Source organism: Nothobranchius furzeri, chromosome 17 (assembly GCF_043380555.1).
Source record: "Nothobranchius furzeri strain GRZ-AD chromosome 17, NfurGRZ-RIMD1, whole genome shotgun sequence".
NCBI classification, from domain to species: domain Eukaryota; kingdom Metazoa; phylum Chordata; class Actinopteri; order Cyprinodontiformes; family Nothobranchiidae; genus Nothobranchius; species Nothobranchius furzeri.
In genome coordinates, this window is record NC_091757.1 from 39,989,586 (window position 1) to 40,004,755 (window position 15,170).

Here is a 15,170-nt window from a genome sequence, read left to right on the forward strand (position 1 = left end):
TCCTTATAGATAAAAGGCCGGTTTCATTCAAAATTATTGTGTTAAACTGCTTGACACATTGGATCATTCTGTCTTCTGTCTTCTGTGTACTGAGAGTACACAACCAGTCCAACCAAACTCTGAGAAATGTGATGGGATTTAATTTTATTCTGGATCATTTCGCACTTTTGTAATTTTCCATAACGTCATGTTGGAATTGGAACATATCCAGCTAAGAAATAAGAAATTATAAATATAAATATCTTATTAGTGTGTACTTTGTTACTTTCACGACTTTATACTGATTCCAGATAAGTATTTAATAAAACAAATTAACGGTGCGCAATTTCGTACGCCCTCCTATTAAGCGACCAATCACAGCTCGACTTTGAGAAACTGACAAAACCATCAACCAATCAGCGAGGTCAATACAGAGTATGGGTGGGAACCCCCGTAACCTCAGGGAAGTGAACTGTGAAACTTGGTGGGGGAGTAGACGAAGTTGTGTTTATGAAAGCTAAACTTGTGACGGTTTGGTCATGTTTTGTTTGTCTCACTCAGGCTAATATTAGCGATAAGGTTGTTAACAGACTTTTTATCAAACCGATGTTATTAGGGGCCTCCGAACGGTGAACTATTGCGACGTTAAATTTAGCTTCCTGAACTGAAGCTGAACGCTGAGTAACCAGAGGCCAGCAGCCTATCAGGACACCGAAGGTGACGAACCTACCTCAGGGAAGGGTTGATAAACATTAGTGGCTGGGATAACATTGTTTGGTTCACGTTCACGGACTTTTGACGATGTCTCTGCTCGGTCAGAGCCAGCAGTTGTTCCCTACGAGTGTCCGGGTAACGGTGCGTCAGGCTCGGAACCTGCGGGTCAAGGGCAAGAATGGCACCAACGACGCCTATGCCATCATCCAGGTGGCCAAGGATAAGTTCTCCACCTCGGTGGCAGAGAAATGTGTGGCTCCGGTGTGGAAGGAAGAGGCTTCGTTCGACCTGCCGCTCTTCCACCCGGAAAACACTGACCGCTGTACGCTGTACATCATCGTGATGCACCGGGCTCAGGTGGGTCTGGACAAATTCCTGGGCCAGGCTGTCATCAACCTGCTGGACCTTTATGACAACAAGTCCCGCAACAAAACAGAGTAAGTCTCCTAAGTTACTCTTGAGTCAAAATTCACATGTATCCAGTTCAAATAACTAGATACTTTTATCTTAGCGATTTTAGTCAGCAGACAACGCTCAGTAGCATATAGATGTTATTATTTAGGGTATTTACAGTATTGGAAAACAGTGGGACTTCTAAACAAACATGAACTTCCTGGTTGTTTTATCTCTCTTTTTTTCATTTACATCTATCTCCCCAATGAGGGGTCACGCATAAACTGAGCTTTAAGCAGGAGGTCTCCTAAAATAACTCTATCCAAATGTGATCCTGGTGTGTTTTACTGTAAAATCCAACAGCTGCATTAAGTTTTTAGACAACTAGCACATTACCATAATAACATATTAATACAGAAGTGGGTTTAATTAGTTACTGTGCTGAAAATTATTACATGAAACATGATACCTGCAATGAAAAGATGATAAACTGGATAAAAACCTGACAAATGCTAAAAATCTTTGTTGAAACAAGCATAGATCAGTCTTAACTTTTACTGAAATCAATGGGACTAAATCAAGGTAGCTGCCGAGATTTTATTTAGAGTTGTTTTAGCCCCTGAGATGTTCATTTCTGAGATGAATTTCCTAAATTAAATAAAGTAAAAACAGGTTAGAAGTTTTGGCTCAAGCCTCCTTCCTCTTGTTAGTTTGTGGTTGGGAGATAAAACAAAAACGTCATCTGTTTTTTCTGTCCTCACTGCCCCAACCCTAACGTTCATCTTAGACTTTTCCTTCAGAATATGGTTTGAAGCCAACATTATCACTGACGCGATGACGGAGGCCTACTCTGGAAACTGCTGACAATCCCACACATTCCTCTGGTTTGTTAGGTGGCTTGGAGTGCATTACTCAAACCCAGATTAGCATGACACACATCAGGGTGACATATGTTGTTTTGACGTAGGGTGTAAAACAGCAATCAAAACAAAGCTTTTAGCGCTAAATGGGGATCTACACACCTTCTTCTGTGAGAGAAAAATATACCCAGCCTAAAATAGATGGAATAGTCTTGGTGTTGCCCTGAGAAAATGTCCCTTAAGTAGTTTTTTTTTTTACAGCAACCTTCGGAAAAAGAGTGAGCTAGAGATTGTGTTGGCTCTCTAATCACCCAGCTAGAACCTGCCATAGTTCTGCAATTACCTCATTTACTTGGTTATGTTTGAGTCTTATCTGACATTTTATCTTTTGTTTGCTCAGTGTGCCTTTATTGCTTTATAGCAAAGTCCAGCTCCTTTTGTCCTTGCCTGTGTTTATCCCTCTGTCTCCTGTGAGATCCAGGATGTTCTCTGGGTTTGGATGTTGGTGCTTTGGCCGTGAGTGTGTGGTGTTCGATTACTGCCCCGATTCTCTACTCTGCTGACACAGGGTGCGACATTCAAGACCTTGTTTTCCTGCTGGCAGGGATCCTTAATGTTCTCTCAACTGTAAAAGATGAAATTTTAGCCTTAAGGCCTTTGTCTTTCATAGAAACAGAGAAGAATGAGACGAGGAGTTCTTTTATTTGTAATGGGAAATTAAATCATGTAGGTATATTCGTATTTCACCTTGTTTTTGAGATTTTTACTTAAATTATTTCCCTTTTTTAAATTATCGTAAAACTTTTAAGCACAAACTTACCTAAGATTATGTGATTACTATTCCTAATAACAATGCTGACATTTACGTTTATAAGGAATTTAATTTAATATTCAAAACCCACAATAACTGTAAATCACAATCTCAAACTGATATGGTATAGTTTGCTTCTGATTGATGTCCTTTTGTCCTAAATGAATCCATCCAAATATTAAAGAGGTTTAGGGAGATAATATTCAAAGGCACCGTGTGTGATATTTGTACTTGTTTACTATCAAATTCTGTGTATTCCTTTCACAAACATGCTCTTTTTTAACAAAAAATTCTCACCAACATATATTTCAAATATTCCTATTAGATTGAAATTTTACATTTTTATTTACATAAATTGTGATCAATACTCCATAGTCATGCTCCATCCTGGAGTACCGTAGCTGTTTAGGGACATACAAGATATAATGCTCGACATTTCGCATTTGTGCTTTGGCATAAAAATTCTTCTTACTCTCTAAGCATTGTGCGGAGATTGTGCTGGATCTCTCCATGACAGTGTTGTTGGTTTGGAGACATTCTGCTTCTTGCTCTTTGGTTGCTTGCCCTGCTCTAACTAAGTGAGATTGCTGGAACGAAATCTGGAAGTTTTTAACTTCTCTGGTGGTGCACGCACGGCTGCAGAGGAGAGGGAGATAAGTGACCCAGAAGACGCAGAGCAAGAAGACAGCTGCTGAAAATGGCGGAAGAGACCCGTTTTACATATATTCACAAGACACGGACAAGGGGTTCTTGATTCCCTGAGAGAGAGAGATCATCAGAACAGCAGAAAATGTAAAATAACTTGCAGACTATTGAAAGCTGGTGTGTGGTGGTTTCTGTGTGTGACCCCCGATGTAGCTGTCTGAGCTACAGTGTCTCCTCTCCCCCGCAGCCATGCATGCATCACCACAATAAAACGTTGCATTTTTAATGCCTGTGAGCTATTTTAGATGCTATATCTACTCTGGGCTGCTAGAGATTAGAATGTTTTTACACACTGTGCTTTGAATGTGATTAATGAAAAGACTGTTTTTTAAATAAACTACACTGTTTGACAAGCCAGGTTCAGTAGGACTACAAATTTAATACCTTCAAATTTGTTTGAATGAGATTATATTGAAATAATAATTGTACTTGTATTTTTTAGCTATTTTAACTGTTCTTAGAAGAAGCCCACATTTAGCATCAGTTTAGCAACTCAACTAGTTTTTCCCCGGAGTTTTCCCCTTTCAGAAATTATGATTTTTCAGAAATACGTAAAATTGATAGTCTTATCAAGTGCTGTGATATAATGTAAGCATTACATAATTTTATGTTGTTTTTTGCTAAGCATGCCCCCTGCCTCGCAGAGCTCTGTGTAATAGGAAACTGAGCACCAACTAGAACTAACTAATAGTGTTAGACTACCATTTACATGCTTCAAATTTAAGAAATACCTCAGCTGATGCAGAGTTGATGAACTTTTCATGGACAAGTAAGTCTGTAAAATATAAATATATAAAAACACAGCAGGACATGACAATAATACTTGTAAAATAACCTGTTTTAGCTCTGTTCATTCTTCATTGGCTACAGAAGCCTGTTAATAAACAAGAAACGTGAAGTCGCCATCTTAAAAAAATGGATCGAGAGACAACTTGTGTGATATGCTTGACAGCCACTAGATGGTGCCATCAGATAAGAGAAATACTCTGGAACAAAACTTAAAATTAATGGCGAACTAGCCTTTATGATCCAAACTCAATGCTGATCCATTGGTAACTCATGTCCATCTTTGATCAGCATCAAAAACTTTATCAATGAAGAGCTGTGTTTAAATTTTAAGGATTCGTTTTCAAACAAATATGAATTTTGTTTTGACTTCATTTGAGTTTCATTTTTTACATGACTTTACATGCAGGCTGATTGTGAAAAAAGTCTACCCTCATTTTCTTCAATAGTCACTGAAAGAAAATAAACAGGAAGTTCACTTAGCATTAATGCACTCACCCATCTTGGCTTGCAACGGCAAAGGCTGTTGTTGTTTTAGCGTCCAGGAAATGGCCGAGAACAGCTCGACTAGTAGAAGCTAACTGTTAGCATTAGCAACTTCACCACACGGCAGAACCCTTTGAGGCTTGTGTTATTTGTGGAGCTAAAACATCAATGTTGCAGAGCAACTGTAGGCAGTGGAAGAGTTACGTTGCTTTTAGCCAGTAAGAAGTGAGATGTCTGAATATCATGATTAATAATGAGTAAGAAATCCTACGTTTTTGCCCCCATCTCCTCCAGCTAACTTCCACTTCCTGAAACCGGGGAGCCAGAGCTTTTTTCCCACAGAAAACAACTCAGAAGGCGTTCCTAAAGACTAGGACCCGACAGAAAAGCTTTTTTGGGACAGAAACCGATATAAAACTTTAAACAAAGGCCGATAGCCGAAATAATGACCGATAAATCTCCCTCACCTAAAAATAAAAATTTTAAGGTTTTCTCATTTAGTATTCAAGTCTTTTTTTTTTCCTTCCACTGAATTTTCAACGCCTTTTGCTGTCAGGTTTTTTTCTAGTTATTCTTCTTTCCCTTTTAGGTTTCCTTCTTCTTTTAAATTAATTTCATTTATAGTTCCTCCCATGTTCCCCTGCTGTACTCAGCTCCTCCTCATAACTAGTCCTCTGTCATCTCTCACTCCTCAGTGTATACGGTTCAGTTTCAGTCATACTCTGCTGGTTTCAGCGTCCTAGCTACCTGTTTTTATTTCTGTCACCTGATTTTTGGCATTAAAATACTTTTGAGTTTTACACTTTTGTGTTTTGAATCCTTTCCAAAGCTGACAGTATTAGGAAAATAAAAACTAAGATACCTTAAATGGCCAGTATGTGGCAATGTATAAGCCTTATATAAAATATAAGATTGAAAAAAAATACAATAGATTTATTCTATTGTAGAGAGGAATGTTTATTTTCTTGTCGTATTACCGCCCCTCCTCCTCTCCCTAGCTGAGAGAGGAGGAGGGACTCCCTGCTATCACAGCGCTTCATTGCCTTGTTGCCAAAGCCCCCCCCCCCCCAGCAGCGACAGTGGTCGTGTGAGTTTGAAAAGACTGCTGAAGAAGAGTGGATGAAATTGAGAATATTTCAGAATGTCTACCAGAAAAAGGCCATCATTACTTACTTACTGCCCTGCCTGACTAAAGGGGAAGCAGTGTGAGCTCTGCATAGAGCGTAATGCTGCGGCAGTTATTCTTTTATTTTTCCGGGTAACTTTTCAATACAAGGCCATGAGGCAACAATAAACTTAGGAAGCATGTTGAGGAGAAACATATTTTTGTCATTGCTTATTTTACCGTTCAACTTGCCACTGACACAACAGATACGCTGCGTGTGTGCTGTGACGGTGGCTCCACCCCCCGAGGAATGGAGCCACACAACATGAGTTCTTAAAGCTGGTGCCATCTGCTGGATAGGTAGTGCAATATCGGCCGTCGTTTTGGCCGATAGCCGATAGTGTTAATGACCCCAATATTGGCCGATATATCGGTCGGGCCCTACTAAAGACCACTGCAAATGTGTTGAATTGACTAGTGAATGGGCTTTAGATGTGGTTACAAATGAGTGTTTTGTATGAAAGGTCAGCTGACCAGCTTCTCCTGGAGGTGCAGAGAACGAAGCGGGAGCTCAGGGGTGATGAAGCTTTCTCAGTTGCAGCCCCAAGCTTTTAAAATGTGCTGCCAATTCAGATTATGACGTCTTCCTCACTGTCGGGTTTTAAATCACTTCTAAAGACTAATTCAGTGTGAGATTGCATCTGTTTTTAGTCTCTTAAGTCATTGTGCATCTTAAGAAAGTTGGAGGATGTACTTGAGTGTGACATTACTGGGTATGACGTGAAGCATATTCTCTAGAGGCCTATTCAGTTCTGGGCCTCGAGGGCCGGTATCCAGCATGTTTTGGTTTTAACCCTGCTTCAGCACACCTGATTTCAATCAGCAGGTGATTAACAGGCTTCTACAGGCCTGATGAGCTGCTGCACAGGCGATTCAACCACTCAATCTAGTGTGTTGGAGCAGAGAAACCACTAAAACGTGCTGTATTCCCGCCCCTCGAGGCCCGGAATTGAATAACTCTGCTCTAGAGTCACATTCATGCTTTCAAACATGTGATTCACACTTTTTATTGTGCAAACAATAAGTGTTTTTATTCAGGGTTCCTTATTCTAACCTGATGTCAAGTATATTTACACAACATTAGAATAACCTGCAGTGAAATTACATATTCATGGTGGGTACAAGACTTTTTTTAATGTCGTCGTCGTCTTCCTCCGCTTATCCGGGTCCGGGTCGCGGGGGCAGCATCCCAACTAGGGAGCTCCAGGCCGTCCTCTCCCCGGCCTTGTCCACCAGCTCCTCCGGCAGGACCCCAAGGCGTTCCCGGACCAGATTGGAGATGTAACCTCTCCAACGTGTCCTGGGTCGACCCGGGGGCCTTCTGCCGACAGGACATGCCCGAAACACCTCCCCGGGGAGGCGTCCAGGAGGCATCCTGACCAGATGCCCAAACCACCTCAACTGGCTCCTTTCGATCCGGAGGAGCAGCGGTTCTACTCCGAGTCCCTCCCGAATGTCCGCGCTCCTCACCCTATCTCTAAGGCTGAGCCCGGCCACCCTACGGAGGAAACTCATTTCGGCCGCTTGTATCCGCGATCTCGTTCTTTCGGTCATTACCCAAAGCTCATGACCATAGGTGAGGATTGGGACGTAGATCGACCGGTAAATCGAGAGCCTGGCTTTCTGGCTCAGCTCCCTCTTCCCCACGACAGATCGGCTCAGCGTCCGCATCACTGCAGACGCCGAACCAATCCGCCTGTTGATCTCCCGATCCCTCCTACCCTCACTTGTGAACAAGACCCCGAGATACTTAAATTCCTCCACTTGAGGTAGGACCTCTCTCCCAACTCGGAGTTGGCAAGCCACCCTTTTCCGGTCGAGAACCATGGTCTCAGATTTGGAGGTGCTGATCCTCATCCCAGCCGCTTCACATTCGGCCGCGAACCTACCCAGCAAGAGCTGAAGGTCAGAGCTGGATGAAGCTAGGAGGACCACATCATCCGCAAAAAGCAGAGATGAGATTCTCCTGCCACTTTTTTTAATGTTGATATTTTAAATAAAAACAAATTCAAACCTATTAAAATTCCAGTGAAAGTTTAGATCTGATCTGTAATCGCTGCTGGGCACATTCTTGTGTTTCCAACACAGGCTTGTTAAACATTACCTGTGAAAGTAGAGCTGGCAGCTGTTAAACAGAGGAAACCTGTCCAGCAGGATCAGGAAGACGTCCGCCAGGGACATGCCTCTGTTATACACAAACAAAGCAGGGTGTAAACACTCAGACAGCATAATAATAATTACCACATCACTGCATTACGTCTTTGCTGTTGTCCAAAGACACGCCCTGCTCTGAGAAAGTGTTATTTGACTTTCACATGGATAATTTGACTTGATCCTCCCAGTTTAGGGTGAGACTCGATGTGATTTTAATTCCTTACTGTTCTGCACCTCCCTGCATGTTTGAAAGTGTCTGAGGAATGCTGGTTCACTCCCAGGCCTCGCTTCCTTCCAGAGGAGGCTGTGTGGACATCTGCTCCAAGACACCAAAACATGGAAGCTGCTAAAGTAAAGCTCACCCCGACCTTTACACACATCAGGGTTCTGTAGCCCTGTCACTTGAAAATAACTTAAAGTTGATAAGGTCAACATATTTTGATCAAGAACTGATTAACTGAGATCCACTTGCATAAAATTCCAATTTTTTTTTAATTGTGCTGTTAAATTAAAAGCTGAAAAAGGTTACCCATAATGAGTGCTTCTGCCACAGCAGGAGAGGAGAAAATTATAATTGTAGTAATTACTTCTATGTGGCACCGGTTAGAAAATTTAAGTAACATCTGAAATTATAGTGTTTATACAAATAAGGAGTAAAAAATAAGCTTAGAAAATTCAGAGATGTCAGATTAGAATAATAAATATTTTTCATTTAATGAGTCAGTTTGCATGTTTAGCTTCCCAGAAATGAGTTGAACCAAAACCCGATCGATTACAAAAAAGCTAAATTACAGAATCTTTTTGAAGCTTCGGGAACTGCTCCTGGAATAGTTTCACCTGTTTTGTGCAAAAAGAATATTCAGAACTCATGTTCTTCTTTCCCTCATTACAGGTGGTTCAAGCTGGTGAATAAGGATAAAAAGGAGGACAAGGTGCGAGGGGAGGTCCAGCTAGATGTCAACTTTATGAGAAACAACATGTCAGCGAGCATGTTTGACCTTTCTATGCACGACAAGCCGCGCTCTCGCATCTCCAAGCTGAAGGACAAAGTCAGAGGAAAGAAAAAGGATGGCTTCTCTGACTCTGCTTCAGCCATCGTTCCCTCCGTCAGCCAGGTCCTCACGGACAGCGAGGGCGAGCCCGACACTCAGTCGCTCAGCCAGTCTCCGGAAGTTAAGAAGAAATCTAAACTCAAAACCCTCTTTGCCCCTAAATCCAACTTGGAGCGTAACATGTCTCAGTCCATGTTTACGCTCGGGACTCTCCCTGAGAAGAATTCATCCCTCAGCAGCAGCCGCTCTTCTGGCCTCAATGTTGATTCTCCTGAAGGTGATTTATTATTCTGTATACACGGAGGCGTGTTTGCATTTCTGGCTTTTGTCCCCTGTGCACTGCTAGTTAAATAAGGATGATTTGCATCTCAGCGGTGACATCATGCTTTCCCATTTCTCCTCTTGCAGGAAAAAAGAAATTTAAATTACTGGGACACAAGAGAACAGGCAGCTCCGACAGCAAGGTGTCCCTGGGTGGTTTCTCTTTACTGGGCCGCTCAAAACACAGCAACAGCGACCAGAACAACCTGTGTATCAATGGCAACCACGTGTACACTGAGGAGGCAGAGAGCAGGAATGGATCTACACTCAGTCTGAACACCTCAGAGCAAGGATCTGCAGAAGATGTCCGCAAACACGCTCCACTTGGCTTCGCAGAAAGTGTACCTGTTCCTTCCTTTAGACCAGAATCAACAGGTAAAGCTGTAGTAGAGCAACAGCGCCATCAAGAGGAGGAGAAAAAAAGATTGGCTGAAGAGAAGCGCATCGCAGAGGCAAAGAAGCTGGAGGAAGAGGAGAGATACAAGGCAGAGGCCAAGAGGCTCCAGGAGGAAGAGCAGCGCAGACAGCAAGAGGAACAGGAGAGGCGAAGGCACTTCATAGAGAGTGACGCAAGTAGGAAGAAGCAGAAGGAGGCAGAGGAGGAAGGAAGGATGCTGGAAGAAGCTGAAAACCAGAGGTTCGAGGAAGAACGCCGAAGAGCAGAGGAGCAGAAGCGTCAGGAGGAGGCCTCCATGAGTGACAGGCTGACTTCTCTGTTTGGGATGATCAGAAAGAAGGAGGAGAAAAAGGATGAAGCACAGCAACAAACAAAAGAGGAGCAGAAACCCTCCCCAGCCCTTCACACCGAGTCTGAACAACTGGGCCAACCCGCCTCCAGTCACTCCACTAACCCGTTTGAGGACATTCCCATCAGCTCACACTCTCCACCTGCCAATAATCAAGGTCCATCTGATCACCTCCAGTCCAGCCGTAACCCTCAACCCCCCACGGCCACCATGTTCCTCAGCCGCACTCCTAAAGTGTCTGCAGTCAAGCCCAGGTAGGCCTGCAGCACAGCACACACCACACCAGTTACACCAAAATCACATCAGCTGGTTGTTTAGTCAGTCCATCAGGATCTTGCTTCACTGATGAGAATTTGACTTTCAACTGTAAAAGTTCCCAAAAATAAACACAAAGACGAAAACCCATCCACACTTCAGAAACTCCTGGTTTCTAACGTCTTTACTGTTCTAAAACACTGGTTCTGGTCACATGGACTCTAAAGTGCTTTCTTGAGTTGGCTGAAGTCACAATCCTATTTAATGGTTGCTGAACCCGTTGGACTGGTTGGACTGGTGTTAGGAAAGAGGCTGCTGAACAAGCTGTAGGCTGAACACAGCTCATTAGGAGTGACCGCGCCACAGTTTCTGTGGCAAAGTCCAGAGCAACTCCATTAAAAGGTTTTCATTTTTAGTTCATTACATTTTTTTTCTGATTGCTGGACCAGCCTTTGTGAAACCGATCAAAATGGTAAGAATGTTGTTTCTGTTACACATCAGCATGTTTTATTAACGTCTTAGAGACTGCAGACAGATAGCCGAGGGCTTTTCACCTATTCATGTGTTATCTTTGCTTTTTGTACACACGGATGTATTATTGCTTCACTGATAATTCAGCCTTTTCTCATCAACCGCTAAAATAGAACCGCCAGTTTCATCATTCATTGTTTGATTTTATGTCGTATTTTTGACGAACTGCTATAGGTTTGGGTTTTTGTGTGTTTTTAAACGGAACATTAATCTAAAGGCTACATTATGTGAGATTGCCTGTGGGAGTTTATCAAAGGAACCTGTTGGCGTGTGAATCCTTCATTTAACTGGTGACGGGTTTTATGTTGTCTGCAGTGACTTTGGTCACACTGACCTTCAGGCCTTTGTTTTCACTCCTTAGCAGATCAGCTCAAGCGTTGGAGTCTGAACCTGCCGCCTCCCAAACCCCCAGTCTGTCCTCAGCCCAGTCTGAGTCCACTCTCTCTAGTGTTCCATCTGAGGCCCCAGATACGTTCTCCAACCTACATTCATCGTTGGCTCCACCAAACATCTGCCAAGGCCTGTTGGGTTCTCCTGGCAGCAGCACTGAGGACTTATCAGGATCTCCACCAACCATGGCAGACCACAAGAAAAGAGCCCTCCTACCTCCTTCTTATCCTGTAAATGGAGCACAGAGTCAAGGAGATCCTGTCAGAGAGATTCAGAACCCTGCATATGTGGAAGATGATGGCTCACAGCAGACCAAAAGGACATCTGTACCACTTCCTGTTTATGAGTCACTCTTTCCAAAGAGACACGGAGTGCAAGGGCAAATCCGATGGGACAACATAGTGGCTGAGGTCAACCAAAAATACCGATTGAGTACACCTGAGCTTATGGGTCCTGAGATGAGTGTGGATGGCCCAGAAGAGCCTAAACCAAGGCCCAGATCATCCACACCACAGAAGAATCCTGCCACGAGGAAAAAGGAGGAGATCAAGCCTGTGTCGACCAAAAAAGTAGCAGCTCCACTTCCCCCCAAATCAGTCTCACCGGTCCCACGATCATTCATAGATTCTAGTCTGAAAAAGAGTCTGAGTACTTCTCCCCGCTCTCTGTCAAGGCCTAATTCAGCCTCAGTCCCTAAATCGGACAGCTCCACAGTTGGGACGTTACGAGATAAAGACAAGAAGACTCCTTCACGTGCAGCCTCACTAAGCCTGGCATCTGTTAACACAACTCCAGAAGATCAAAGGAAAGAGCAAGTCGGCGTGAACAAAGAAGCTCCCACAGCTAAACCCAGACAACGACTTAGTGGTGTGGAGCCAACGAGACAGGAGGAATCCGTCGGGAAGACGGATGGGCGGCCATTGTCCAGTTTGAGGGTGGGCAGTGCGGACAAAAAGGACGACTTTGCTCAGCCTGATCAGATTCCCAGGGCAGATCTTCCCAAAGGCTTGTTGGGACATTTGGATCCTAACAAAGAAGTGAAGGTTTTTGGTAAAGTACAGACTGAGCAAAAATCAGAACAAAGAGAACCTGCGGCAGATGATCCTGATGCCATCTTTAATCAAGAAGGAACAACTGACAGCAGGAGCAGCAGCGATTCAGTCAAACTGAGTCAAAACCGAAAAAACGAAGATGATTCGAAGCAGCTTAGTCCCACTTTTCAGAGGAGGAATTCACAAAGAGGGAAGAGGATCTTTCCAGCCACAAGTCGCTCTGAAAACAAGACTTTCATGTCTGAAGAAGATCCTGTGTTTAAAGAGGCCATAAGCTCAGCTTCAGCTCACCAGGTTTCCTCTACGAGAGATATCGCCGACACTTCTGTCACCACGCAGCCTCAGCCTGCTGGGAGAACGGAAGCCGGCGCGTTTGCAGGAGATGATCCAACCAGAGCCCAACATTTTTATGTGTCTTCATCTTTGGCTCCCCCGGGACCCCTCCCGGTGGTTCTGGAGGAACCGGCGCCTCAGACAGAAAAAGCACTTTTGAGAGCGTGGGTCTCTCCCTCGGAGGTGCAGCCTGTCAGTACTCAGAGTAGTAATGGAAGTGTTTTACGCAGGTGAGACTGAGCAGGCTGTGGTTCTGATTTACCTGTTTTCACCATCCTGCTGCTGTTCTCAGAGGTCATCTGGTCATTGGTATTTATCTGTGGTGCTGCTGTCGTCTTCAGCTTAGAGTAACTCTTCTGGTTTTTGATTTTTTGTTCTGATTAAAGGACTCTGGAATCTCTTTGAAGATAAAAAGGCACTCAGTGGCATTCTTTAACGAGTCCATATTATGCTCGTAGTTCTGGGTTTTTCCCATCCTCTCACCGTCTCTTTTCTGCATCCCAGTCTGATTACAGAAGACGCTGAACTGTGATGCAGCTGGTTGGTTTTTTGTGTTGTTGATTTAAGAAAAACTTTAGAAACGGATCCCAAAAACAATCTGGAAACTCAAAAAGCATAATATGACCTCTTTAATCCTTTGATTTTAATATTTGATTTCTAACCTCAACTTTCCACTAACCTGATTGAATTAGTTTTTTTATAGTAACTTATATTTGTTTTTGTTTTGTTTTTCCTGCAGACCTCACCCTGTGAAGCCCTTGAGCCCAGCAGACAGCCAGCATGCTGCCACCAGTCCTGCTGTGAAAGACATAAAGGTTTGGGACACCACTCTGGGAAAGACTAAGGTAAATTGGCCTGCCATTAGTTAAAGACTTGGTTGAAAACTGTTAAAAAATATTCTTAATGGGAATTATAGCTTGAATTAGTATTTTTTTTCCTCATCATTCACCAGAAACTAAACAGAAAACACCCATTGGTAGCTCCTGATTTTTATATTTTATGTTCTAAAGTACCAAAAAAACTTAAGTAGTTTGTTTTTCATTGACCTGATTCATATTTAAAACAACTCCATCTGCTTTAAAGGATGATTATGTGGCAGGAAAGATGGGCAAACTTTATATTAAATCATAAAAACATGTTTTAAAACTGGAACTGGAGGTTTTAAATGTAACCCTGGATCGCTAAAAAAGCATTCATGCATATGTTTTCTCCAGATATGAGCTGAAAAGCTCTATTATCAGTTCAAAAAGAATAAATAACCCAACATGATCACTCTGTGGTCCCTGTTCCTGTCAGGGTGGAGGATCCGGTCCTTACAGTCAGCTGACACAGGAGGAACTGATTTCCCTGGTGGTCAAGCAGCAGACAGACCTGTCCAAGAAGGACGGCAAGATCGCCGAGCTGGAGGAGTACATCGACAACCTGCTGGTCCGAGTCATCGAGGAGAAACCGTCCATCCTGAATTCCCTCAACATGGCCAAGCTGGTGTGAAGGTCCGTTTCCTGAAGACCACACTCCCTGTAAAAGGCTCCGCTGGGTGTTACGTATCTGTTTTTGGTCGTCTGGTTTTACCACATAAACCTCTTATAAATGCACTTTTTCACTTTCAGTGGCAATAAAGGTCTGAGAGGAGAGGGGAAATTGTTAAATATTTTAACATTTAAAAAATTAAAAATTTTATGCAAATGAATGTATTTGTTGACACTAGGGTACAAAACAATGTTTGAAGACATGTTTTTGGTTTATAAATACCTGATAACATGTTGTCTTTAAGCTGTTGTCTGTTCAGTCAAAGATCTTAAACAGCTGTTCACCTGTCCTTTCACACCTTAAGTCTTATATTTGATGTGTTTTTAGGACAGCTTATTTTCTCTGGTTGTGGTCATCACATTGGAATAGTGTTTGGCCTTTTTAGAGACAGGATTTCTGCAGGGTGCTTTTATTTCTGTTTATTTGACATTCCATTGCATTTGCTGCACATTTATTTTATTTTATTTTATTGTGTTTTGTTTAAACCATTAAATATTATATTAAATTCTAAAATTGCTACATCTGAATATATTTATGAAGGAAAAACTCAAATTAACCAACAGTAACCTTAACCAGCATAGTTTGTTATTGTGGCTGAATCACATTAACAAACGTGTTTCCTGGAATCCCTTTCTGAATGTGGAACCGTGCCTTTCAGCTCTTGTAGTGATTTTGTGTTTCTGAGCTTTTCTTTATTTAACTAAATGTTCAATGAATGTACTGAAACTCTTAATTTCCCTTCCCTGGGGCAAATCAAGCTTTTCATTTCATTTTCATTTCAGCTTACTCAAGTTAATTGGACACTACTGCTGATGTAAAGTTATTACAGAAGGAACTATTATATTTTATTTGTAATAAAGACTCTTAAGTATTACACCCAAGTTTCATCTGAGTTTTTAAGATTGTC

The 15,170-nt window shown here is 42.6% G+C and overlaps 1 protein-coding gene across 1 annotated transcript; it reads left to right on the forward strand.

Annotated features, from left to right (window-relative positions):
* The first annotated feature begins 405 nt into the window (after nucleotides 1-405).
* rab11fip1a (RAB11 family interacting protein 1 (class I) a) lies at nucleotides 406-15,137 on the forward strand. Its single transcript, XM_070546031.1, has 6 exons — nucleotides 406-1,130; nucleotides 8,946-9,382; nucleotides 9,514-10,426; nucleotides 11,320-12,963; nucleotides 13,473-13,578; nucleotides 14,030-15,137. The coding sequence occupies exons 1-6, from the start codon at nucleotides 781-783 to the stop codon at nucleotides 14,222-14,224; spliced, it is 3,645 nt and encodes a 1,214-aa protein (XP_070402132.1). The 5' UTR covers nucleotides 406-780; the 3' UTR covers nucleotides 14,225-15,137.
* Nucleotides 15,138-15,170: the final 33 nt, after the last annotated feature.